The following is a 26286-nucleotide window of genomic DNA, read 5'->3' as shown; positions in this document are numbered from 1 at the left end:
TTTAAACACATAAACAGTGTTTCTCTAGTTCTGTGCTCCTCTGTCAGGTCCTTCTGTTATTGTCTGGTGAAGGGGAAACACTGTTATCAGAAAATGAAACTAAAATTATGAGTTAGATATGATGTTATTGTTCTATTTTTGTATGTTTCTGAATCAAGATTAGATAAACAACAGATGGGCTGCCTTCTGTGGCTGAAAATAGAAATAATGGGTTGTTTGTTTTCTACACAAATAATTTTTTTTTTAATTCTACAAATGGCTCTAAGGTGAACTGACAGTCTTGGCTAAGCTGCTTCTATTACGGTAACACATTTCTATTATTGAAACACAGGTTCTAGTATCAAAATTCCTTGGGACATAGATAACTGGATTAGATGGATGAAAGAGAAAAAAATGAAGGGGGAAACTTTAGGAAAGGAAACATGTTCTTTTGAAAAATCAATGTTTAAAAGACAAAATGATGATTCTAATACAGAATATAAGAACAATTCTTTTTTAAACCTCAGGAATTATGTACTTGCCACAACAGAATAATGAAATGTTTCTTTGTGTATGGCATTCAAGTAAGAGGCTTAACTTGATTTTCTCATTTAATCTTCACAGCCACCTATGAGGTAGATATTACTGTATTGAACATATTATTCCCTATATTTACATGAGGAAACTGAGACTCAAAGTGTTACAGATGGGACTGTAAACCCCATGTTTTTAATGAATATGTTACATGTGAATGGCTTTCTAGAAATATCAACAAACTTTGAAATGTGTAACTCTTTCATAAAATGCTTTGAGCCTCTTAGAAGCCCCTAAATAAATAGGAAGATGTGGGAAAACAGAAATGAATATTCTCTGTAAAAACAAAAAAGAATGCCTTAAGAGACATATAAAATACAAAATAATTACGTGTAATAATAAAATGATAAAGACAGGGGTCAGAGGAACACTAATGGGGGAGTGATCATAGTTATTATTTGTATTAGAATACTGTAAGTCAAGAGTACATATCATAATTTCTGGGGTAAGCAATAAAAGAATGCACAACTAACTAGGTAATCAGAGAGAGAAATACAATAATACAAAAGAAGTCAAGACAGGAGAGAGAAAAAGAAAAACAGTTTGGAAAAACTGAAATCGAAGAATAAGATGGCAGATATTAACCCAAGTACATCACCAATCGCATTATATATAAATGAACTATCGACGACATAAGAGAGTAAGATTGCTGGACTAGGTACAAAAAAAAATTTGCTGATAGGAATGTAAAATGAGGCAACCACTATGGAGAACAGTCTGGTGACTATTCAAGCAGTTAAACATAAAACTGCCACATGATCCAGAATTCCACTCCTAGGAATATACCCCAAATAATTTTAAATCATGTCTAAGCAAAAATAATCCTGCTTATTTAACTTCTATGCAGAGTACATCATGTGAAATGCCAGACTGGACAAAACACAAGCCGGAATCAAGATTGCTGGGAGAAATATCAATAACCTCAGACGTGCAGATGACACGACCCTTATGGCAGAAAGCAAAGAAGGACCGAAGAGCCTCTGGATGAAAAGTCAAAGAGGAGAGTGAAAAAGTTGGCTTACAACTCAACATTCAGAAAACTAAGATCACTGCATCCAGTCCCACCACTTCATGGCAAATAGACAGGAAAACAATGGAAACAGTGACAGACTATTTTGGGGGCCTCCAAAATCACTGCAGATGCTGACTGCAACCATGATATTAAAAGACACTTGCTCCTTGGAAGAAAAGTTATGATCATCTTAGACGGCTTATTAAAAAGCAGAGACATTACTTACCAACAAAGGTCCGTCTCATCAAAGCTGTAGTTTTTCCAGTAGTCATGTATGGATGTGAGAATTGAACTATAAAGAAAGCTGAGTGCCAAAGAATTGAGGCTTTTGAACTGTGGTGTTGAAGAAGACTCTGGAGAGTCCCTTGGACAGCAAGGAGATCAAACCACTCTATCATAAAGGAAATCAGTCCTGAATATTCATTGGAAGGACTGATGCTGAAGCTGAAACTCCAATACTGTGGCCACCTGATGGGAAGAACTGACTCACTGGGAAAGACCTTGATGCTGGGAAAGAATGAAGACGGGAGGAGAAGGGGACGCCAGAGGATGAGATGGTTGGATGGCATCACCGACTAAATGGACAGAAGTTTCAGCAAGCTCTGGCAGTTGGTGATGGACAGGGAGGCCTGGCATGCTACAGTCCATGGGGTCGCAGAGAGTTGGACACGGCTGAGCGACTGACCTGAACTGAAGCAAAAATGTGCATATGACTGTTCATAACAGAGCAGTGTTATTCATAATAACCATAAAGAGCAAAATAAAGCAAAAGCAAGCAAAGGAAAGGAAATACTAAAGAAGAGAACTCAATGACACTGAAATCAGAAAATCAATTTTTTAAAAAAATCACACAACCCAAGAGCTGGTTCTTTAAAAACTTTAGTGCCGGGGACCAGCCCCGGCTGATCCAGGGTATTCGAAGGAGAGACGGCGTAGGCGAGGGTCAGGAAACAACTGCTTAATTACACTTTAATTAAGGATACAAAGGGTAATAGAATAAGGATAGCTCAGTGAGGAAATTCAGTGGAGAAAAGCGGCTGAAATAAGGATAGCTCAGTAGGAAAATTCAGTGGAGAAAAGAGGCTGAGTAGCTTGGTTTACGCGGGAGACCAATAAAACTTCAAGACAAGAAGTTTGCACCACTTACGGAGGCCGCAGGCGTCCTTCCGTTCTCCCGAAGGAGAGGAGACACTGAGGCCTCCCCGGTCGGATCTTAGAAGCCCAGGCATAATTAGCAAGCATGGCGGGTTCCGCGCTCCAGATGGAGACTCAGCCGGAAGTTGAAAGAGAGAGTGACATGGGGAGACCCAGTTTTGGTGAACAAGGCCCGCACTTTATTTTCCAAAGTAGTTTTTATACCTTAAGTTATGCATAGAGGATAATGGGGGAAGGGGTGGAGTCATGCAAGGACAGCAGTTCCTGGTTCTAATCGAAGCCAGGCTTTCAAACTTATCATATGCAAAAGTTCAGGTGATTGACATCATCTTCTGGCCCGGAGGCCTGTTAACATTTTAAGAAACTTATTTTTCTCTAAAGGTGATTATTCCAAAGTCAGGCACCAGCCTTCCAAAAAGCATTGGACAAAGCTGCATTTTACATTTCTATACACCCATTATATCAATCAATACACTGCCAAGGACACAGTAGGTAAGGAGTATGGAGACTTAGCAGCAAACATTGGCCCAACAAGTGAAAAACCCTTCACCAATACAATTTCTAATCAATCTTTTAACTACTCAAAGGAATCTGTGTTTAGGCAGTTTAGAACATCTCCTGCCTCTCACAGTTGGGAGGCTCTGAACAATCACATGTGGCCGGAAAAACCCATTCAGGCAGGCTAGAGGATTTCCAAAGGAGTTTGTAGGTTAAACACTGTCACACCCAGGAATTATTAACTGGAGCTGTAAGCTAACTCTTTTTCCAGAGAGAGGTAGTGGGGGACAGCCCCCCATAAAGTCAGAGGTGTGGGTGAAAGCACAAAGCAGAAAGTAGGCAGACTCTGGTTTTGGGGGTAGATGCTCGAGAATTTCCAGGGGGACTCCTGAGGCTCGATCCCGCCTTTGCGTATGCCGAGCCTCCTTCCTCATGACCTTTGTCATGGGCGGAATTCCTCACGCTGGCTCCCGGCAGTGATAGAATTCCAGTTGAGCTATTCCAGATCCTGAAAGATGATGCTGTGGAAAGTGCTGCACTCAATATGCAATATGCACTCAATATGCAATATGCCGGCTCCCGGCACTTTAGTACAATTGATAAGGTTCTAGTACAAATCATTTAAAACGACAGAGAAACACAACTTAACCAATATCAAGAATGAAAAAGAGGGTATCACTAGAGACTGTACCGACATTAAAAATATAATAAGGAAGGACTTCCCTAGTGGCCCTGTGGTTAAGAATCTGCCTGCCAATGCAGGGGACATGGGTTCGATCCCTGGTCCAGGAAATTCCCTCATGCTTCAGAGTGACATGCCCATGTGCCACAACTACTGAAGCCCACACACTCTGCAGCCCAGGCTCTGCAACAAGAGAAGCCACCACAATGAAAAGCCTAAAACCAAGAGTAGCCCCCACACTCTGCAACTAGGGAAAGACTGCACGCAGCAATGGAAACCCAGCACAACCAAAACTAACTTTCACTTTCCAATAAAAATGTTAAAAATACCTAAGTAATATTACAAACAACTCTATGCATATAAACCAGACAATTTAGATGAAGTAGACCAATTCCTCAGAAGTCAGACTGCCCAAACTCACCCAAGATGAAACTGATAATATGAACAGTCCTGTAACTATTCAACAAATTGAATTTGTAGTTTAAAATCTCCTGAACAAAGATGTTCAGGCCTGATGCTTTCATTGGTAAAATCTAACAATTTTAAAGGAATACCAATTCTACACAATCTCTTCCAGAAAACAGCAGAGAACTAATCCGAACAAATTCTATGAAGTCCAGATTACTTAATATTCAGTTCAGTTTAGCTGCTCAGTCATGTCCAACTCTTTGAGGCCCCGTGGACTGCAGCAAGCCAGGTATCCCTTCCATCAGCAACTCCCAGAGTTTACTCAAACTCATGTCCATTGAGTTGCTGATGCCATCCAACCGTCTCATCCTCTGTGGTCCCCATCTCCTCCTGCCCCCCAATCCCTCCCAGCCTCAGAGTCTTTTCCAATGAGTCAACTCTTCGCATGAGGTGGCCAAAGTATTGGAGTTACAGCTTTAGCATCATTCCTTCCAAAGAACACCCAGGACTGATCTCCTTTAGAATGGACTGGTTGCATCTCCTTGCAGTCCAAGGGACTCTCAAGAGTCTTCTCCAACAGCACAGTTCAAAAGCATCAATTCTTTGGCGCTCCAAAAATCAAGACACTGTGGTATTGGTGGTGAAAGAGGCACAAAGATCAACAAGACAGAATAGAGAACCCAAATATAAATCTATACAAGGACAGATAACTGATTTCTGAGGAAGAAGCAAAAGCAGTTCAATGGTGGAAGGATAGATAGCCTTTCCAACAAATGGTGCTTAAGCTAGTGGATATTCACAGGCAAAAAAACGAAACTCACTTTTACAAATTAACTCAAAATTGATCATAGATTTAAATGTGAGACATAAAGCTATAAAACTTCAGAGAATTTGCAGACCCACTGAAGAATTCTTAGAAACGACACCAAAAATGCAGTCCCTAAAAGGAAAAACACTTGGTAAACTGGACAGTGTTAAAATTTAAGACTTCTAGTCTCCTAGACTTTCTTAAAAGGCTGAAAAAGCAAGCTATAGACTAGAATAAACTATTTACAAAGTATATTTCCAACAAAGGATTTGTATCTAGAATCTATAAAGAACTCTCAAAGCTCAAAAGTAAAAAGCAATTCAACTGAAAGTGAACAATAGACATGAACAGACATTTTATCAAAGAAGATACATGAATGGCACATGAAGATGTTCAATACTATTAGTCGTAAGGGAAATGCAAATTGAAATCATGTAAGGTATCAATCACATCATCTGAGAAAAGCTGAATAAAACATAGTGAAAATACCAAACGGCGGTAAGAATGCTGAGAACATACGTCTCTCGTACACTGCTGGTAGAATGTAAAATGGTAGAACTTCTATGGAAAATAGCTGAGTAGTTTCTTAAAAATTCAAATACATGCTTATCCTGCAACCCAGCAATCACACTCCTGGGCCTTTATTTACATGAAAGGAAAATTTATGTCTGCACAGAAACCTGTACATGAATGTTCAGAGCAGCTTTATTTGCAATAGCAAAAAGCTGGAAACAACTCAGTATCCTTCAGTGGATGATTAAACAAACTGCAAAACATCTCTGTAACGGAATACTACTCAGCAATTAAAAACAGTCACTACTGGTACATGAAGCAACTTGGATGGGTCTCAAGGTATTATGCTAAACGAAAAAAGTCAATCTCAAAAGATTATACACTGTATGAATCTATTTATACAACATTCTTGACAAAATCAGAGGGACAGAGAACAAATTAGTGGTTGCCTGGGAACAGGAAAGAGTGGTAGGGAGAAAGGAAGCACAAGAAAGATGTGGTGATACAAACAGTTCTGTATCGTTTTGGTGTTTTGTTTTCTTTTTGCCACGCTGGGCGTCTTGTGGGATCTCAGTTCCCCAACCAGGGATCTGAACTCGTGCCCCCTGCAGTGGAAGCACAGAATCCTAACCACTGGACTGCCAGGGAATTTCCACGATGGCTACATGAACTTATACATGTGATACAAATGCAAAGACAATAAAAATACATGGACATGTGCATATACAGACACAAAAATGAGTACATGTAAAAACGGGTGAAATATGATAAAGGGCTAAAGTGTATACCTATGATAACTTTCCTTTTTTTTTTTTTTTAAGATCACCTGTGCCTTTAAAACTTTTTATTTATTTATTTGGCTGTGCTGGGTCTTCACTGTTGAGTGCAGGGCTTTCTCTAGCTGCAGTGAGTGGGGGCTACTCTCTAGTTGCGGTGTGCGGGCTTCTCATTGCAGCGGCTTCTCTTGTGGCAGAACACAGACTCTAGGGAATAGAGGCTTCAGTAGTTATGGTACCTGGGCTTAGCTGTCCCGAAGCATGTGGGATCTTCCTGGATCAGGGATCAAACTGGTGCCCCCAGTATCAAACTGGCAGGAGGATTCTTAACCACTTGACCACTAGGGAAGTCCAAGGTCCCAGTTTTGATACTAATGGCTACATAAGAGAGCAAGACACAGTTCCCCAGCCCCCCGCCCCCAGTGAAACTAGCTACAGTATATAGAATTTCTACCCGCCTTTCATTTCCTGAGCTGCTGCTGTTGCTAAGTTGCTTCAGTCGTGTCCGACCCTGTGCGACCCCCATAGATGGCAGCTCACCAGACTCCCCTGTCCCTGGGATTCTCCAGGCAAGAACACTGGAGTGGGTTGCCATTTCCTTCTCCAATGCATGAAAGTGAAAAGTGAAAGTGAAGTCGCTCAGTCGTGTCTGACTCTTAGCCAGCCCATGGCCTGCAGCCTACCAGGCTCCTCCATCCATGGGATTTTCCAGGCAAGAGTACTGGAGTGGGTTGCCATTGCCTTCTCCCTGTGAGTCTATAACTATTTTAAAGTTTAGGGAGTCCCTGGTGGTCCAGTGGTTAAGAATCCACCTTGTAATGCAAGGGACACCAGTTCAATCCCTGGTCTGGGAAGATCCCACATGCCACAGGGCAACTGAGCCAGTGGGCCACAACTAGTGAGCCCGAGCTCTGGAGCCTGCAAGTTGCAACTATTAAGCCCACGTTCCATGACTACTGAAGCCTATGCACTTTCGAGCCTGTGCCCTGGAACAAGAGCAGCCCCTGCAACGGAGAAGCTCTTAAACCACAACTAGAGAAAGACTGTGCACAGCAACAAAGACCCAGTGCCACCAAAAAAAAAAAAAAAAAAAATCAAAGCTTAAAAATGCATTATATTCACATGCTGATGTATGTATAGACATCACACATACAAGCATATGTATGCCCTAAGTAAGTCTCAAACTTGCTTAGTCCTCAACTACACAATACCAACTAATCTGATATTGATATGTTACCATGTTAGTAAAACCTGCATTTGTGAGCCCCATCATGAATTATAAAACTGACTTGAATCACCATTTTGTGCTGTTTGCACTGAGTATAAGGCTTTAAGTGTGCGCTTCTGTCACTCACTAGCTGTAAGTCTCTTGTGCTGTGGCTCAGCTAGCATTGATGGACACTCACTACAGGCTGGGCAGCGCTGTAAGTGCTTCACACACCTAACTTAATCTTCTCAACAATCCCATAAGGCAGGTACTATCATTAGTCATACCATTTGAAAATAAATGTGAAGAAAAGAAGACACAGAAAGCTAAGTAGCTCGCCGAAGATCACATAGCTACAAAGACAGTCCCAGGAGTTAAACCTTGGCATTCTTGTCCAGAGCCCTTGAGCTTATTATTAACCAGTTTGTTCTCTGTAACCTCTCTAAATTTCAGCTTTTCCTCTATAAAATGGTGTTAATATATATAGAAGTATTAAGGAGATCAAACCAGTCCAGTCAATCCTAAAGGGAATCAACCCTGAATATTCACTGCAAGGACTGATGCTGAAGCTCCAATACTTTGGCCACCTGATGTGAAGAGCCGACTCACTAGAAAAGACCCTGATGCTGGGAAAGACTGAGGGCAGGAGGAGAAGGAGATGACAGAGGATGAGATGACTGGATGGCATCACAGACTCAATGGAGATGAGTTTGAGCAAATTCCGGGAGATGGTGAAGGACAGGGAAGCCTGGCATGCTGCAGTCCATGGGGTTGCAAAGAGTCGGACACAACTTAGCGACCGAACAACAACATATACAAAGAAGAATATATAAAATAGGATACAGCTCCTAGTAAATGACAGCTTAAAAACAGATTAGGAACGAGTTACAAATTAATAAAGCTGCAGAAGGCCTATTTGATGGACACCAGGAACCCTGCTCAATTCCCTGTGCTCAACTACCAAGTGAAAAAGTCAATTGTCAACTGGAATGGTGTTTTTAAAAAGCAAAATAAAACATGCATTAAAATCTAAATCACAATTCTGGGTGAAAGAAACCAGACATAAAAAAGTAGATGCTATATGTACATTCATATAAAACTCTAGAAAATGAACACACTCATCCACAGTGACAGAAAGCAGATCAGTGGTTGCTTCCACGGGGAGTCAACTCAGAGGGGTGGACTACAACGGGCACAGGGAAGCTTTTGCAGCGTAGTAGTGTTAGTTGCCTGGAGAATCCCAGGGACGGGGAAGCCTGGTGGGCTGCCGCCCATGGGGTCGCACAGAGTCGGACATGACTGAAGCGACCTAGCAGCAGCAGCAGTGTTAGTCGCTCAGCTGTGTTGGACTCTGTGTGACCCCACGGACTGTGGCCCACCAGGCTCCTCTGTCCGTGGGATTCTCCACGCAACAATACTGGAGTGGATTGCCATTCCCTTCTCCAGAGGATCTTCCCAATCCAGGAATCGAACCTGGGTCTCCTGCATTGCAGGCAGATTCTTTAGTGTCTGAGCCACAGGGAAGATCCCTAGGAAGCTTTGGAGGTGATGGAAATGTATGATATCTTGATAGTGATGATGGTTTCACAGATACATACTTCTGTCAAAACTCAAGCTGAACGCTGTTCAATGGGTACAGTTAACTGTATACAAATCATACCTCAACAGAATTATGTCAAAACAAAAAACATTAATATTTTTCAAATAAGCAAACTGCCCTGATTATAACTCTTAACAAATTTTAACTTCATCAAAGTAAAAATTAAATGTTAGCCAGCATACTGCCAAGTTGAGAATATATATAAGGAACACAGACTATCAAAGCTCTATAAAGGAGGAAAAAAGAATCTTCAGCTGATAAAGTTTTTAGAAGAGTCTTACTGAGTACTCCCCTAAGCAGCAGCACTTTTCTTCACTAAATTGAGACCAGGGTATATGAAGTTTACAAACTGAAAAATAACTTTCTAATATTAAATTTCTGGTTTCTTCAACAAAGGTGCAAGACAGGGAACCTTCTATTTTTTGTTCAAGTTCAAATCAACCAAGCCTTTGTGCTCCTATTCTCTTTCTTCTTTGAAATTTCCATTCCAAGCTTAGCAAGGAGTGTGAAAGGGGAACAGAGTCAAAGGCCAAAATTTGACTCGTGAGATTCAGAATTCCAATCTCTGTCACTCTACAAAGGGTCTGAGAACCACAGAAACTGTATCCTACTGGGTTTGGGAATATTATGACTAAATTTACTAAATGCGAAACCAAATGTGGAATGGCCTTGAAAATTCAAAAATGGTATTCATTCTATTTTAGATCCAAATTAGAGTAAGAAATTATTTTAAACAATTTTTTAGAATAATTTTAAGTGACGTAAAATAAGACCGTTGAAAACGTTTTTGTAAGAAAAAAATTCTAAAGAGATGAGGTCTAAAACTTTAAGAATTACTTTATATAGACTATATAAAAAATTCTACGTTTGTAAAATACCTCTAGTCCCATAGATTTGCTTTTCTTTTACAAATGTATTTTGTTAATGTCTTATGACAGCATATTAAATACTTTCCAATATTAGTTCAGTGAGCTAGTTTGCAGAAACATGACTTTATCACAGGAGTATATTTATCTTAAGTCAAAGGGGAGCTCCTGCAGCAGCCCATAAAATCTGACTTTGCTTCAGGAAGTACTTTTAACATGTCAAGTATCATGAATGGTTGTGAATTATAGTCTGACTCAAAAGATAAAACTTTACAAACCAAATTCATCACAATTAATACTTTAAAATAAGCATTTTAAGGCATTCTTTTAAAGTGATCTAAAATGCAAGATAATCAATTAAAATTTTAAAAGCTTATTTCTTCTTAAAGTCAGAAATCACTAAATGCAATTAATTCTCCACTACTTGTGTATTTTCCACACTTTTCGATTTAGAAGTTTCCTAATTCCTGGCTGGTTTCCCTATCACACAATAGGCTCTTCAATCCATTTCACCAGGCTGTTGTTTGCTTAGGGAAAACCACCGTAATAATACTAACCCAAATAGAAGATAATAAGTCAGTCTGCTGGGTCATGCACGTATCCTAAAAATATAAGCCATGAGCTTAAAGAATAAATACAATCAAACAAATTTCATTTCCTCAAATGCCTATCCACAAAATGTTAATCATGGGTACAAAGGGGTATTAAATTACAGTATCCTCTTAAAAACAAAACAACAGAAAACTCTGTCTTTCAAGGTCAAGTCAAACATCATCTGCAACTGATCCTTTCCACACAGGATCCTTTTCTCTTTGAATCCTCGCAGCACTATATGCCTATTTATGGCATTTACCAAGTTCTTCCTTAAGTTTCAGTCATTCAGATAAAAACATATTTAATAAAAGTTACTAAGTCTTAGACACTGCAACTGGGAGCTAGACAAAAAAGGACAGCTGGGATTTTTAAAAATAAAGTTTCTGTACTAATTTTACTATTTTAAAAATACAATGTGTTTCTTACAAAAAAACCAGAAAACACAAACAGTAAATGAAAACCACAGAAAACACAATAAACTGTGCTAATCCAAGAACAATCACTGTTGGTCTTGACAAAAATCTTTCCAGATCACTTACACTACATGAACATGAATACACTTCTTTTCTTCAACAAAAACAGGATGATACCATATATAGTATTTTATGATCTCTTCCTATTTGTTTCCTACTAATTAATGTATCAGATTTGGCTTCCCTGGTGGCTCAGTAGTAAAGAATCCACCTGCCAAGCAGGAGACTCTGGTTCAATCCCTGGGTCACAGAGAGTCCCTGGAGGAGGAAATGGCAAAGCCACTCCCGTGTTCTTGCCTGGGAAATCCCACTGACAGAGAAGCCTGGAGGGATCCATCAAGTATAACCATTAGAATTTGACAGGCAAAGATGGAGATGAGATGATTATTTAGGCAGAAAGAGAATGAGAGGTCTAGAGATAAGAAAGCAGGTTTGTTTTAGTCCTTTACTTTACTATACTACTTACAAGTGTAAACACATACTGTCGAAAGCTTCAAGTCACTTTGACCTCTCCCCGCTCCAAAAAAAAAAGGGGGGGGGCCCAAGTAAAACACTGGTGTTCACAGAAAAGTGGTATCTCTGCTACTCCTGTCAGGGCTACCATTACTAACCCCAACAAACCCACAGCTATTTACAATTCCAGGAGATCATGTGCTTGGGTACAGCTCTACAACTTCTACACAACTACCACCACCTCTTCTGGAATTCACAGTTTATGAAGTTCATTAACTCACTCAAACATTTACTTAGCAGTTACCTACGACTGGTTCCAAATACGAAAAGGAGTATGTCAAGGCTGTATATTGTCACCCTGTTTAGTTAACTTATATGCAGAGTACATCATGAGAAACGCTGGACTGGAAACACAAGCTGGAATCAAGATTGCCGGGAGAAATATCAATAACCTCAGATATGCAGATGACACCACCCTTATGGCAGAAAGTGAAGAGGAACTCAAAAGCCTCTTGATGAGAGTGAAAGAGGAGAGTGAAAAAGTTGGCTTAAAGCTCAACATTCAGAAAACGAAGGTCATGGCATCCGGTCCCAACACTTCATGGGAAATAGATGGGGAAACAGTGTCAGACTTCATTTTTCTGGGCTCCAAAATCACTGCAGATGATGACTGCAGCCATGAAATTAAAAGACACTTACTCCTTGGAAGGAAAGTTATGACCAACCTAGATAGCATATTCAAAAGCAGAGACATTACTTTACCAACAAAGGTTTGTCCAGTCAAGGCTATGGTTTTTCCTGTGGTCATGTATGGATGTGAGAGTCGGACTGCGAAGAAAGCTGAGCGCTGAAGAATTGATGCTTTTGAACTGTGGTGTTGGAGAAGATTCTTCAGAGTCCCTTGGACTACAAGGAGATCCAACCAGTCCATTCTAAAGGAGATCAGCCCTGGGATTTCATTTTGTTTTGTTTTTTTTTTTTTTTTTTTTTAGCACAGGAAGAGTTTTTTTTTTTAATTCCAAAAATCATTTACTTTGTTGCAAGTATAGGAGTCAATGCACATTTTGCCATTTAAGAGGAAAGAATGTGTGGATATCTGAGGGAACATATTTGTGGCTTGTTTCCATGATAGTTCAGAGCTCCCTATCCTGCCTGCCTAAAAGAGATCAGCCCTGGGATTTCTTTGGAAGGAATGATGCTAAAGCTGAAACTCCAGTACTTTGGCCACCTCATGCGAAGAGTTGACTCATTGGAAAAGACTCTGATGCTGGGAGGGATTGGGGGCAGGAGGAGAAGGGGATGACAGAGGATGAGATGGCTGGATGGCATCATTGATTCGATGGACAGGAGTCTGAGTGAACTCCGGGAGTTGGTGATGGACAGGGAGGCCTGGTGTGCTGCGATTCATGGGGTCGCAAAAAGTCGCACACGACTGAGCGACTGATCTGATCTGATCTGATCTGATTGATGTGTTAGGTACTATGTTACCTGCTGGCCCTACAAAGATGAATAAGGACCTCAATAGCAAGTTCTGCTTTCAAAAGCAAATGTCCTGCAGTAGGACCTGAACTAAAAAATGAGGACGAGTTCGTACCCAATACAATGGCTATTATTCCAAAACAAAAACCCAGAAAATAACTAGTGTTGGTGAGGATACAGAGATACTGGAACCCTTGTGCATCGCTAGCAAAAATGTAGAATGGAGCAGCTGCTATACAAAACAGTTCGGAGGGTCCTCACAAAATTAAACAGAATTATCATGCTATCCTAAAATTTCACTTCTGAGAATAACCAAAAAAAATTTAAAGCAATGTCTGGAACAAATATTTATACATCTGTATTCACAGCAGCTATATTCGTAATAGCCAAAAAGTGGAAGGAACTCAAGTGTCTGATGCATGAATGATTAAACTAAACGTTGGGCATAAATATGCAATGAAATATTATTCAGTCTTAAAAAGGAAGGAAATCCTGACACTTGTTACGACGTGCATGAATCTTGAAGACATTGGACAAAGTGAAATAAGCCAATCACAAAAGGACAAATATTTTATGATTTCACTTAGATGAGGTACTGGAGTAGTCAAATTCAGAGAGAAAGAAAAAAAGTAGAATGGTGGTTGCCAAAGGTTGAGGGGAGGGGAGAACAGGGAATTAGTGTTTAATAGGTACAGTGTTTCAGTTTCAGAAGCTGAAAAAGTAAAGGATAGTGGTAATGACATACCAAGGTGACTGTACTTAATGCCACTGAACTGCACACTTAAAAATGACTGGAATGGGGGAATTCCTTGGTGGTTTCACGGTTAGGACTCTGAACTTTCACTGCCAGGGACTGGGTTGAATCCCTGGCTGAGGAATTAAGATCCCACAAACTGTATGGCATGCCAAAAAACAAACAAGAAAAGATTCAAATGGTAAATTTTATGTTATATATATTTTGTGTACATGCATGCTAAGTCACTTCAGTCATGTCCAACTCTTTGCAACACTATGGATTGCAGCCTGTCACACTCCACTGTCCATTGGACTCTCCAGGCAAGAATACTGGATTGGGAAGCCATGCCCTCCCTCGAGGGGATCTCCCCGACCCTAGGCTCGAACCCACATCTCCTGCATTGGCAGGCAGTTGCTTTACCACTAGTGCAACATGTGTATTTTGCCACAATTAAAAAAAAATTCTGAGGAATATTATCTATAAGTGCTACTATGAAATAGCCAGGATATATTGTTAAGTAAAAAAAAAAAAACAAGGTAGAGAAAACAAACAGTATGACACTATACCAAAAGAGCGTGGAAGAATATATAGCTATACACAGATATTATATAGACATTTTCTACAATTACTATAACTTTTAATGGAAGGATAAACAAAAAGCTTTAAAAAAAACCAACTACCCCCAAGGGAAGGAAAGAATAAGGTTAGGATTCAGCTGGTAAAGAATCCAGCTGCAGACTCCGGTTCAATTCCTGGGTCGGGAAGATCCCTTGGAACAAGGATAGGCTATCCACTCCAGTATTCATGGCCTTCCTTGGTGGCTCAGATGGTAAATAATTTGCCTGAAATTCGGGAGACCTGAGTTCAATCCCTGGGTTGGGAAGATCCCCTGAAGGAGGGCATGACTACCCACTCCAGTATTCTTGCCTACAGAATCCCCACGGACACAGGAGCCTAACAGGCTCCAGTCCAGTGGGTCTCAAAGAGTCAGACACAAATGAGTGACTAAGCACAAACACAGTCCAGAAACTAGACTCCTCTCAATGTACCTTGTCATAGATCTCAAGTTTTTAAACATGATTATAAAATAAATTTAAACAAAAAAAATTTTTAAGTCGTTCCTCAAAATCAAAATGAAAAACAAACCTACACTGTATATTGAGTTAAACCAAACAGAGGAGTGCTTAACTCTGAAACACAGCAATCTGACTGCACATCCTTGGTGAAATGCATCCTAAGGACATAAGAAATACAAAGAAACCTTACAGTGCTTTCAGTAATGATACTGATATTATGCTGAAATTATGTCATGTCTGTATATCATAAGGTTTTGGTATGAGAAGAAACAAAAATTCTAAAATTTTAAATAAAAACTCTCCAATAATATTTCATTACAAGTTATCAGTATAAACTCATGCTGAACTTTCTTTTTTTAAAAAAGTATTTCCTAGCTCCATCTTTGAAGAGACCTATAAATTCCTAACCTAGGATCAATAAGCATAGCACCCAGAGAGCAGTCTGTAAACGTCCGTGACAATTCCTTCCAACTCAAAGGAACCAGCGCTCACAAAAGAAACTGATAATTCAAGTTCTGAGGCAGAATTTTATGAAATGAGGTTGGATCATACCAGAAAGCAAGGAAGCAATCAGAAACCACTAGGGTAGTATCAAAAACACTTAGGAGCTATCTTGAAGAGGTGCTCACTGCCAAAAGCAGAACAGACTGAGCCACAACAAAATAATAACGGCAATGGACTGAAACCCATAAAATATGATAAAAATCCATGACTTCATAATGATACTTGAAAGGAGAATGATGATATTTGAAAGGAGAAAGATCTCATTAGTCACTTTTGAAAGATTCTTATGAATCAATTTATTATCCTAAAAACTAACAAAGGAGAACAGCTGCATATTTACTGTCTTTTTTATATAAACTGAACACAAGAGTAACTCAACAGTCCAATAATCAAAATGAGGAAGTTTCTGTTTATAAAGTATTCTAGCTGAGAAACGAAGAATGACAGAGTATCACCATTTTACAAACCCCTAATAAAATTCTAGACCTAGGGAAAGATCGACGGCTGCTAAAATTATACAGAGTAACAAGCAGATATTACAGGGCCTTGGAACTATTCTTTCAAAACAAAAACAGCCCTCCCTCCCCAGCCTTCCCCGCGAGCGGACGCGGCATCGCCTCTGTCTCGCTTTTTTCTTATTTTTCTCCCCCCTTTCCCCTTCCTTTTTTTTTTTCATTTTTCCCCCTTCCCCCCCTTTCACCATTTCCCCTTGGAGGCGCTTCCCCTGGGCAGGGGCAGAGCCGGTCTCACCCCCCGCCTCTCCCCGGCCCCCGCCGCCCTATGGCGAGAGGGAACCCCCTCCCCATCCGGGCACAAGCGGCGGCGGTTGGAGGAGCGGGACCGGCGGCGGCGGCCTCAGGTCCGCGGGCGTCATGGAACTAATTCGCTGACCAACCCACCGGCTGCAGCCGAGCGTCCCGCTCGAGCGCCAGCGCCCGTGCCCTCCGGCCCGCTTCCCCCTCTTCTCCCTCCTCTGTCGGCCCCGTCCTGGTCCCGCGCGTCTCGTCGCCGCGCGCAGAGGAAAATGAGGTGGTAACGGGCCCCCGGATGACCCCTCGTCACCACTTTGAGGTCTACAGTTCTGCCGGGGAGGAGGAGGAGGAGGAAGAAGAGGAGGAGAAGGTAGCTACATCAAGCTGGGTGGCAGGCAGATCCATAGGATATCATGAACTTTCCAGGGCCTTTGGAAAACCAGAGATTGTCTTTCCTATTGGAAAAGGCAATCTCTAGGGAAGCCCAGATGTGGAAAGTGAATGTGCCGAAAATACCTACAAATCAGAATGTTTCTCCATCGCAGAGAGATGAAGTGATTGAGTGGCTGGCCAAACTCAAGTACCAATTCAACCTTTACCCAGAAACATTTGCTCTGGCTAGCAGTCTTTTGGACAGGTTCTTAGCTACTGTAAAGGCCCACCCCAAATACCTGAGTTGTATTGCAATCAGCTGTTTTTTCCTGGCTGCCAAGACTGTTGAGGAAGACGAGAGAATCCCAGTACTGAAGGTGTTGGCAAGAGACAGTTTCTGTGGCTGTTCTTCTCCTGAAATTCTGCGGATGGAGAGAATTATTCTGGATAAGTTGAATTGGGATCTTCACACAGCCACACCATTGGATTTTCTTCACATTTTCCATGCCATTGCAGTGTCAACTAGACCTCAGTTACTTTTTAGTTTGCCCAGTCTGAGCCCATCTCAACATTTGGCATTCCTTACCAAGCAATTACTTCACTGTATGGCCTGCAGCCAACTTCTGCAGTTCAAAGGATCCATGCTTGCCCTGGCGATGGTTAGTCTGGAAATGGAGAAACTCATTCCTGATTGGCTTCCTCTTACAATTGAACTGCTTCAGAAAGCACAGATGGATAGCTCCCAGCTGATCCACTGTCGGGAGCTTGTGGCACATCACCTTTCTACTCTGCAGTCTTCCCTGCCTCTAAATTCCGTTTATGTCTACCGTCCCCTCAAGCACACCCTGGTGACCTGTGACAGAGGAGTGTTCAGATTACACCCCTCCTCCGTCCCAGGCCCAGACTTCTCCAAGGACAACAGCAAACCAGAAGTGCCAGTCAGAGGTCCAGCAGCCTTCTGCCACCATCTCCCAGCTGCCAATGGGTGCAAGTATGCCTCTGCCAAACGCGAAGTGGAAGAAATGGAAGTGGATGACTTCTACGATGGGATCAAACGGCTCTATAACGAAGATAACGCTTCCGAAAGTGTGGGTTCTGTGTGTGGCACTGATTTATCACGGCAAGAGGGACAGGCTTCTCCTTGTCCACCTCTGCAGCCTGTTTCTGTCATGTAGCTGCAAGAGTTACCTTCAAGTGCAAACTAAGGTAGACGACTCTGGGGATGGGAGCATGGAGAACCAGGATAGGCTATGTAAGGTATATATCTTTTCAGGCTGATTTGAAATGAGCCAGAGGAAAAAACCCAGTTGATTTGTATGACTAATTATAATTTAACAATATTTAAGCACTTAAAAACCAAAAAAAAAGTCTAAAGATCAAAAAAAATTTTAGTAAAAAATTCCTTTGTAGTATTTGTCAGTTCTACCCTTTACTCTGCTAAAATGTAACGTGTAGATTGCCTTGTGTCAGAAACTCACAGTTTTTTTTAAATTCCAAAATTCCTAGCTAGCAAACCTTGTCCCAGAATCCTGATTTAATTTTCCCTCTTGCTTTTGCTTGCTTCTTTGAATACTAAATGAATTTTATGCATGTTGATCTATGCCTGCTGATGAGGAAACCCTCAAAGTTTATTTTTAGCAATCTAGTGAACAAATTATTTCAGTGTGACAGCCATGTTTAATCCATGATTCAAATTCAAATTAATCTGGAAAAGGTACTTCAAAATTGCCCCATATGAATCAGGTGGTAAAAAGGACCCCTGTTACCATTGTTGATTTTTGTCTCCTTTCAATTTCTAGAGTTTGAAAATAAAATTACTTTCAGTTTTTGTTTATCTTAAATTGAAGCTTAAAAGTGGCACGTGATTAAGACACTCTTAGGTTTGTTGAAAGGATTTTTGACATTTGTATAAAAATTTGTGATAAAGACTATATCGAGGTGCTCACTAAAGAAACGTAACAGCTAAAGTTAGGTTTTTTAAACTGCTCAGTTCACTCATTTATAATCAGCAGGAGAGACTCTCTAGATGTTGGGGCAGCTCTGTGATTGGGATCTGTAACATGTATTAACTGAATTCAGTACCCTAGTTTTATGTTAAGCCATTAGGATTTTTCTTGATCAGTTAACCCCCTGCCTCCCCAGCCTACCTGTATTTCTTGATCAGTTAACCCCCTGCCTCCCCAGCCTACCTGTATTTCTTGATCAGTTAATCCCCCTGCCTCCCCAACCTACCTGTATTTCTCTTAATGACTTCTGGATTCTGAGCTCCCTGTGCAGTCTGAAGAAGGTATTGCAGTCAGAACCATGTACTGATGATAAAAGCTACTGGTAGCAATAAATGTTGTCCTTAAAAAAAAAAAAAAAAAAAAAACAGACAGAGGAACATGGTCAAAAGCATCACAGGGATGCAAACAACAAAATGAAGTCTGAGACAATCTGCAGGGCAAGTGTGTTACGAGAAAAAAGGAAGATGGGAAATGGAAGGAGAAACTATAAATTAAGAGGCATATCAGTTCAGTTCAGTAGCTCAGTCATGTCCAACTCTTCGTGATCCCATGCACTGCAGCACGCCAGGCCTCGCTGCCCATCACCAACTCCCAGAGTCTACCCAAATCCATGTCGATCGAGTCAATGATGTCATCCAACCATCTCATCCTTTGCCGATCCCTTCTCCTCCTGCCCTCAATCTGTCCCAGCACCAGGGTCTTTTCCAATGAGTCAGCTCTTCGCATCAGGTGGCCAAAGTATTGGAGTTTCAACTTCAACATCAGTCCGTCCAATCAACACCTAGGACTGATCTCCGTTAGAATGGACTGGTTGCATCTCCTTGCAGTCCAAGGGACTCTCAAGAGTCTTCTCCAACACCACAGTTCAAAAGCATCAATTCTTCAGCACTCAGCTTTCTTTATAGGCCAACTCTCACATCTATACATGACCACTGGAAAAACCACAGCCTTCACTAGACGGACCTTTGTTAGCAAAGTAATGTCTCTGCTTTTTAATATGCTGTCTAGGTTGGTCATAACTTTCCTTCCAAGGAGTAAGCATCTTTTAATTTCATGGCAGCAATCACTATCTGTAGTGATTCTGGAGCCCCCAAAAATAAAGTCAGCCACTGTTTCCACTCTGTCCCCATCTCTCTGCCATGAAGTGATGGGACCGGATGCCAAGATCTTCGTTTTCTACATGTTGACCTTTAAGCCAACTTTTGCACTCTCCTTTTTCACGTTCATCAAGAGGCTCTTTAATTCTTCTTCACGTTCTGCCATAAGGGTGGTGTCATCTGCATATCTGAGGTTATTGATATTTCTCCCGGCAATCTTGATTGCAGCTTGTGCTTCTTCCAGCCCAGCGTTTCTCATGATGTACTCTGCATAGAAGTTAAATAAGCAGGGTGACAATATACAGCCTTGACATACTCCTTTTCCTATTTGGAACCAGTCTGTTGTTCCATGTCCAGTTCTTCCTGATCTGCATACAGGTCTCTCAAGTGGAAGGTGAGGTGGTCTGGTATTCCCATCCCTTTCAGAATTTTCCACAGTTTATTGTGATCCACACAGCCAAAGGCTTTAGCATAGTCAATAAAGCAGAAATAGATGTTTTGCTGGAACTCTCTTGCATTTTCCATGATCCAGCGGATGTTGGCAATTTGATCCGTGGTTCTTCTGCCTTGTCTAAAACCAGCTTGAACATCTGGAAGTTCTCTTTCCACGTATTGCTGAAGCCTGGCTTGGAGAATTTTAAGCATTACTTAATTGCCAACATCCGCTGGATCATGGAAAAAGCAAGACAGTTCCAGAAAAACATCTATTTCTGCTTTATTGACGATGCCAAAGCCTTTGACTGTGTCGACCACAATAAACTGTGGAAAATTCTCAAAGAGATGGGAATACCAGACCACCTGACCTGCCTCTTGAGAAATCTGTATGCAGGTCAGGAAGCAACAGTTAGAACTGGACATGGAACAACAGACTGGTTCCAAATAGGAAAAGGAGTACGTCAAGGCTGTATATTGTCACCCTGCTTATTTAACTTCTATGCAGAGTACATCATGAGAATCGTTGGGCTGGAAGAAGTACAAGCTGCAATCAAGATTGCTGGGAGAAATAGCAATAACCTCAGATATGCAGATGACACCACCCTTATGGCAGAAAAGTGAAGAACTAAAAAGCCTCTTGATGAAAGTAAAAGAGGAGAGTGAAAAAGTTGGCTTAAAGCTCAACATTCGGAAAATGAAGATCATGGCATCCGGTCCCATCACTTCATGGCAGAGAGATGGGGACATGGTGGAAACCATGTCAGACTTTATTTTTCTGGGCTCCAAAATCACTGCAGATGGTGACTGCAGCCATGAAATTAAAAAATGCTTACTCCTTGGAAGGAAAGTTATGACTAACCTAGATAGCATATTCAAAAGCAGAAATATTACTTTGCCAACAAAGGTCTGTCTATTCAAGGCTATGGTTTTCCCAGTGGTCATGTATGGATGTGAGAGTTGGACTGTGAAGAAAGCTGAGCACTGAAGAATTGAAGCTTCTGAACTGTGGTGTTGGATAAGACTCTTGAGAGTCCCTTGGACTGCAAGGAGATGCAACCAGCCCATCCTAAAGGAGATCAGTCCCGGGTGTTCAATGGAGGGACTGATGCTGAAGCTGAAACTCCAATATTTTGGCCACCTCATGCGAAGAGTTGACTCATTGGAAAAGACTCTGATGCTGGGAGGGATTGGGGGCTGGAGGGGAAGGGGACGACAGAGGATGAGATGGCTGGATGGCATCACCGACTCGATGAACATGAGTTTGAGTGAACTCCGGGAGTTGGTGATGGACAGAGAGGCCTGGCGTGCTGCGATTCATGGGGTTGCAGAGTCGGATGCGACTGAGTGACTGAACTGAACTGAACTGAACTGGAGTGTGAGATGAGTGCAATTGTGCGGTAGTTTGAGCATTCTTTGCCTTTGTCTTTCTTTGGGATTGGAATGAAAACTGACCTTTTCTGGTCCTGTGGCCACTGCTGAGTGTTCCATATTTGCTGGCATATCGAGTGCTGCACTTTCACAGCGTCATCTTTTAGGATTTGAAATAGCTCAACTGGAATTCCATCACCTCCACTAGCTTTGTTCGTAGTGATGCTTCCGAAGGCCCACTTGACTTGACATTCCAGGATGCCTGGCTCTAGGTGAGTGATCACACCATCGTGATTACCTGGGTCGTGAAGATCTTTTTTGGACAGTTCTGTGTATTCTTGCCACCTCTTAGGATCCTCTGCTTCTGTTAGGTCCCTACTATTTCTGTCCTTTATTGAGCCCATCTTTGCATGAAATGTTCCCTTGGTATCTCTAATTTTCTTGAAGAGATCGCTCGTCTTTCCCATTCTATTGTTTTCCTCTATCTCTTTGCACTGATCGCTGAGGAAGGCTTTCTGATCTCTCTTTGCTATTGTTTGGAACTCTGCATTCAAATGAGGATATCTGTCCTTTACCCCTTTGCTTTTCCTTCCCATCTTTTCACAGCTATTTGTAAGGCCTCCTCAGACAGCCATTTTGCTTTTTTGCATTTCTTTTTCTTGGGGATGGTCTTGATTCCTGTCTCCTGTACAACGTCAATTGTACATTGGAGACAACTGTACTGTACCGTGTACTTGGCAATTGAGACAGTTCAAAATGGTGTGCCAAACTCAGGAATGAGCAATCCTGTTTCTATCAAAAGCCACAATACTCGGGGAAAAGACAGACATCAAGTTAAGAACTTCAGAAAAATTTAATGTGTGTGTTTGTGTATAAATGCACGTTTTGTAAAGAGAAATAAACATACTAACATACTAACAAGGATCTTTTCTCCAATTTAATAAATGGACATTCACCCCATTTATTTGAACATGTTCCAATTTCAATCGAAGTACTGAGGAGGAATTCTCTATACCCAATGAAAGAACACCCAACTTGTTGATTGTGAACAATAATAAGCAAATTTGAAATAACCCAAATTCTGCAATTTCTCTCCTGGCATCCTTAGCTCAATACCATGTATTATTTCATTCAAAGCACTCATTTTGATTTCACCAAACATCAGTACAGGAATGAACCCAAGGCAGGCTTGAAGCCTGGGTCTGCTGAAAGATGCTTTACCTAGGAAATGTCTTTCGACTCATCCAGTCCCACAAAGAACACTCAAGAATGTGCTGGGGTTACCTGCTCCAATTATTTGCTCCCACTAAAAGCTGGCAAGCTGATCCAAAGTTCCTGGATCAGAGACAGGACGGTGTCATCAGCAGACAAGTCCTTGTAAGGACCTAAGAATCCTTACTTCTATTTGCAAGTGTGCTGTGTTGATTGCTGAATTTCCATATCCTTTGCTATTACAGAAACTTTACACTCTCAGACTGTCAGGAGACTCTGTCAGTGGCATCACTGGCCTGATATGACAACCAAGCCAACTATCCCCGACATCACTTCATATCACCAGAGCTTTCTCTTACACATCTAGGTGCTCTCCCTAGAATGAGTGAAATTCAAAAAGATGCAGTCTCACTGCCAGCAAAATGTCTAGCCTATATGGGCATGTTTGAAGAGAGGACAGAGACAGCTCACCATGCCACCACCATTATGAAAGCCCCAGGAGCCCACAATGAGAGATGCAAATTCATATGAAACAAATACATCGTCTTTCTAGTACTTTCTCTCTAGGGTCACCTAGAAATGAAATCTGGAATAGAATGAACACTTCTGGACCATCTATTCTGCATCATGCATTGTGCTAGCTACTTAAATCTCTCACTTAATCCTAATAGCCATTCAAAGTATTGTTGTTATTAGTGCCTTTTCACAAATGATTTTCACAAAGATGTTGAAGTGAAGTGAAGTGACTCAGTCGTGTCTGACTCTTTGCGACCCCATAACTGTAGCCTACCAGGCTCCTCCGTCCATGGGCTTTTCCAGGCAAGAGGACTGGAGTGGGTTTCCTTCTCCAGATCACAGAGATGTTAGGTGACTTAATTTCAAAGCCAGAGGGATGGTATGGGGAGGGAGGAGGGTTCAGGATGGGGAACACATGTATACCTGTGGCGGATTCATTTTGATATTTGGCAAAACTAATACAATTATGTACAGTTTAAAAATAAAATAAAATTTAAAAAAAAATAAAAACTAAACTAAAAAAAAAAAAAATTTCAAAGTCTGAAAGCTACTACGTGAAAGAGGCAAAAGTTAAACCCAAATCAGTATATAAATCTTTATGACTTCTTTCTTACAACTCTATTTGCTTTCCAAAGGGATTATACTGACTTAAAATGATACCAGAACCAAAGATAGTCCTCCTTCATTTTTTTGGTGAGAGAACTGGGTAGTTTTAACACCCAACAGGGACTACCATGCAAGGAACCAAATTCCTATATTAAACCAATACCCACAGTCTATACCAAATCTCTCCTTACCAGTTAGACTGTGTGTAGTCAGTGGAAGAGCAGAAATATTTTATTCAACCTCTACAATATTTTCAAGTATTTGGACTATACAAGTTGCCCTCTACGTTTCAAAATCTATCAATAATCATCTTTCTACAAAATTTCCCAGATTTATGCTAGTTTACTTGGAAGTATTAAATCTTTGAATTTTACAATAAAATGAAGATTCCAAAACAAGTAGTATTCGATTTGCTGAAAGCACTGTAACAAAGGATTAAAGACTAAAATTAAAACAACAACAACAACAACTTTAAATTCTAGGTACTATGTAGCTACATTAATATTAGAATATGAGAAAACGGTAAAAGCTATCACTTTCACAGAACTTACTCCAAAAGCACTGTGCCAAATACTTTATAAATGCTTCATTTTGTATAAACGCTTCATTTTGTATCTTCCAAAGTGTTCTCTATTTTACAAGCAAAGTGACAATGGTAAGAAAGCCCAAGTAACTTGACCAAAGTAATACAGATAGAAAGTGGTAGCTGCTGCTGCAGTTTATACACTTCCAAAGCTTTTACCTCTTGTCGTCACAGTTTACTGCCCCCTAATTCCTATCTGGTAAACATACCTTTGTCCACAATTCTAAAACCACTGTTGAAACACATACAAAATTATTTAAACCTATTATTAACTGTATCCACTAATTTGTCATAGCTTCTAAAGTAAGATAATTAAAAAGTGCCTAAAGATGGTAACAACAACCCTGTATGCGAGACAGCAAAAGAGACACAGATGTATAGAACAGTTTTTTGGACTCTGTGGGAGAGGGAGGGGGGGATGATTTGGGAAAATGGCATGAAAACAGGCATAATATCATATAAGAAACGAATCGCCAGTCCGGGTTCGATGCGGGATACAGGAAGCTTGGGGCTGGTGCACTGGGATGACCCAGAGGGATGGTATGGGAAGGGAGGTGGGAGGGGGGTTCAGGATAGGGAACACATGTATACCCATGATGGATGCATGTTGATGTACGGCAAAACCAATACAATATTGTAAAGTAAAAAAAAAATAATAATAAAAATAAATAAATAAATAAAAGTGCCTAAAGAATTATCATTAGAAAAATTCAAGTAAGGCAACCGATTTTCAGGACGTATTGAGAGGTCAAGAACAGATAATTCACACAACAAAACCTCTATCACTGCTTGGGAGTTACTGTTCTTAAATTGATGTAAAGATAGTAAGACCAGGATACCATCTTAAGTATTTAAGACAACGTAAATACTGTAAACCCACCAGCCTAAAGGCTGAACCAAAGCACCCATTGTCAAAATCATGTTACCTTCAATATTTACTAAGTGAATTATGAATAGTATTATTATAGTCTGCTCTTTAAAGTCTTATTATCAAATAACAGAAAAGATGTAACCATAACTTGGACAATTTAAACTTCTGAAAAGCTATTACTTCCCCAGTTCCAATGTTTCAAAGTTCTTCATAAAAGAATAATATCTGAAAACTAAGATAAGTAACACCCCCCAAACATGAAATCGTCAATCTATCAGAGTCTGAGCGTAAATACATAACTTTTTAATGTACAAGATGCAGTTAAAAATAACATGTTAGTTGTTCCTGTTGTTTATCAAACACATTCATTAGACTGATTAAAAGGGCAAAACAAGAATAATTTTCTACAATATGCCAAATAATAGATGAAGTCTTACCTCCATTGCTAAAACTACCATCTGTTGGTCATAGTGATTCAGAAGATTGGGCATGAAGGCAGTGTTATAAGGCAAATCCTGGCACACCCTCAAGGTAATAGGCTCAAAGAAAATAAACTGTGCCTACCTGTATGGCCCACAAACATAGTCAAGGGCCACAGTTAAAAGATGATCCAACTCATAGCCACGCTTTCTCGATTGAATGGGATTCAGATGATCAGGGCTACACAAGATGTATTTTAGATCTTTGTACACCTACAGGTCTCAGCTTGAAAGTACTTCTTCTATCTTACTGTTAAGTTCTTCAAACAGAATTACTCTGCACCGTCAGAGGTTTGTTAGCTTGGTCTCACAAAAGGCATTTGGTTTTGGTTTCACAATATGGGAAAATGACATCATCTTGCCTCTTCTTTTCATTTTCTTACATCGGGTACCATGTGGCCAATGTGTCAAGTTGATCAACCACATTCCCAAACAACAGATTCCATCTTAGGAGAAGAGCTATTTCTTCCTTTGACTGAAATATCTGAAAAATAATTGAAAAAAAAATGGGTGAAATTAGCAATTTCCTCTTAAAATATTACAAGCTTGATATTAAAACTTTGATTAGCTCAATAA

At 40.7% G+C, this 26286-nt stretch overlaps 1 protein-coding gene and 1 long non-coding RNA gene across 3 annotated transcripts; one reads left to right on the top strand and one right to left on the bottom strand.

Moving 5' to 3' along the window:
* The first annotated feature begins 16398 nt into the window (after positions 1-16398).
* Positions 16399-18391, top strand: LOC129641029 (cyclin-I-like). Of its 2 annotated transcripts, none has more exons than XM_055565883.1 (2): positions 16399-17036; positions 17116-17287. In XM_055565883.1, exons 1-2 carry the CDS (start codon positions 16579-16581, stop codon positions 17285-17287), a joined length of 630 nt encoding a protein of 209 aa, XP_055421858.1. In that variant the 5' UTR covers positions 16399-16578. The 2 variants fall into 2 exon arrangements, with proteins under 2 accessions (XP_055421858.1, XP_055421857.1); XM_055565882.1 differs by having other exon boundaries at positions 16461-16535; positions 16693-18391.
* A 147-nt stretch (positions 18392-18538) lies between these two features.
* LOC129641030 (uncharacterized) lies at positions 18539-25882 on the bottom strand. The gene is made up of 3 exons (XR_008709050.1): positions 25796-25882; positions 18770-18883; positions 18539-18726 (listed from the first exon to the last, which is right to left on the bottom strand). It is a non-coding gene; the product is annotated as an uncharacterized LOC129641030 (long non-coding RNA).
* Positions 25883-26286: the final 404 nt, after the last annotated feature.

Source organism: Bubalus kerabau, unplaced genomic scaffold (genome assembly GCF_029407905.1).
Source record: "Bubalus kerabau isolate K-KA32 ecotype Philippines breed swamp buffalo unplaced genomic scaffold, PCC_UOA_SB_1v2 scaffold_70, whole genome shotgun sequence".
In the NCBI taxonomy this organism is placed as follows: domain Eukaryota; kingdom Metazoa; phylum Chordata; class Mammalia; order Artiodactyla; family Bovidae; genus Bubalus; species Bubalus kerabau.
This window is presented reverse-complemented; position numbering and strand designations above follow the sequence as displayed.

What these genes read in the sequence shown, in the direction of transcription:
- LOC129641029 (XM_055565882.1), top strand. Translation starts at nt 16,461, where the DNA reads ATGACCCCTCGTCACCACTTTGAGGTCTACAGTTCTGCCGGGGAGGAG. An exon ending in AGGAAGAAGAGGAGGAGAAG is followed by an intron (nt 16,536 to 16,692) that starts GTAGCTACATCA and finishes CCTACAAATCAG; the next exon opens with AATGTTTCTCCATCGCAGAG.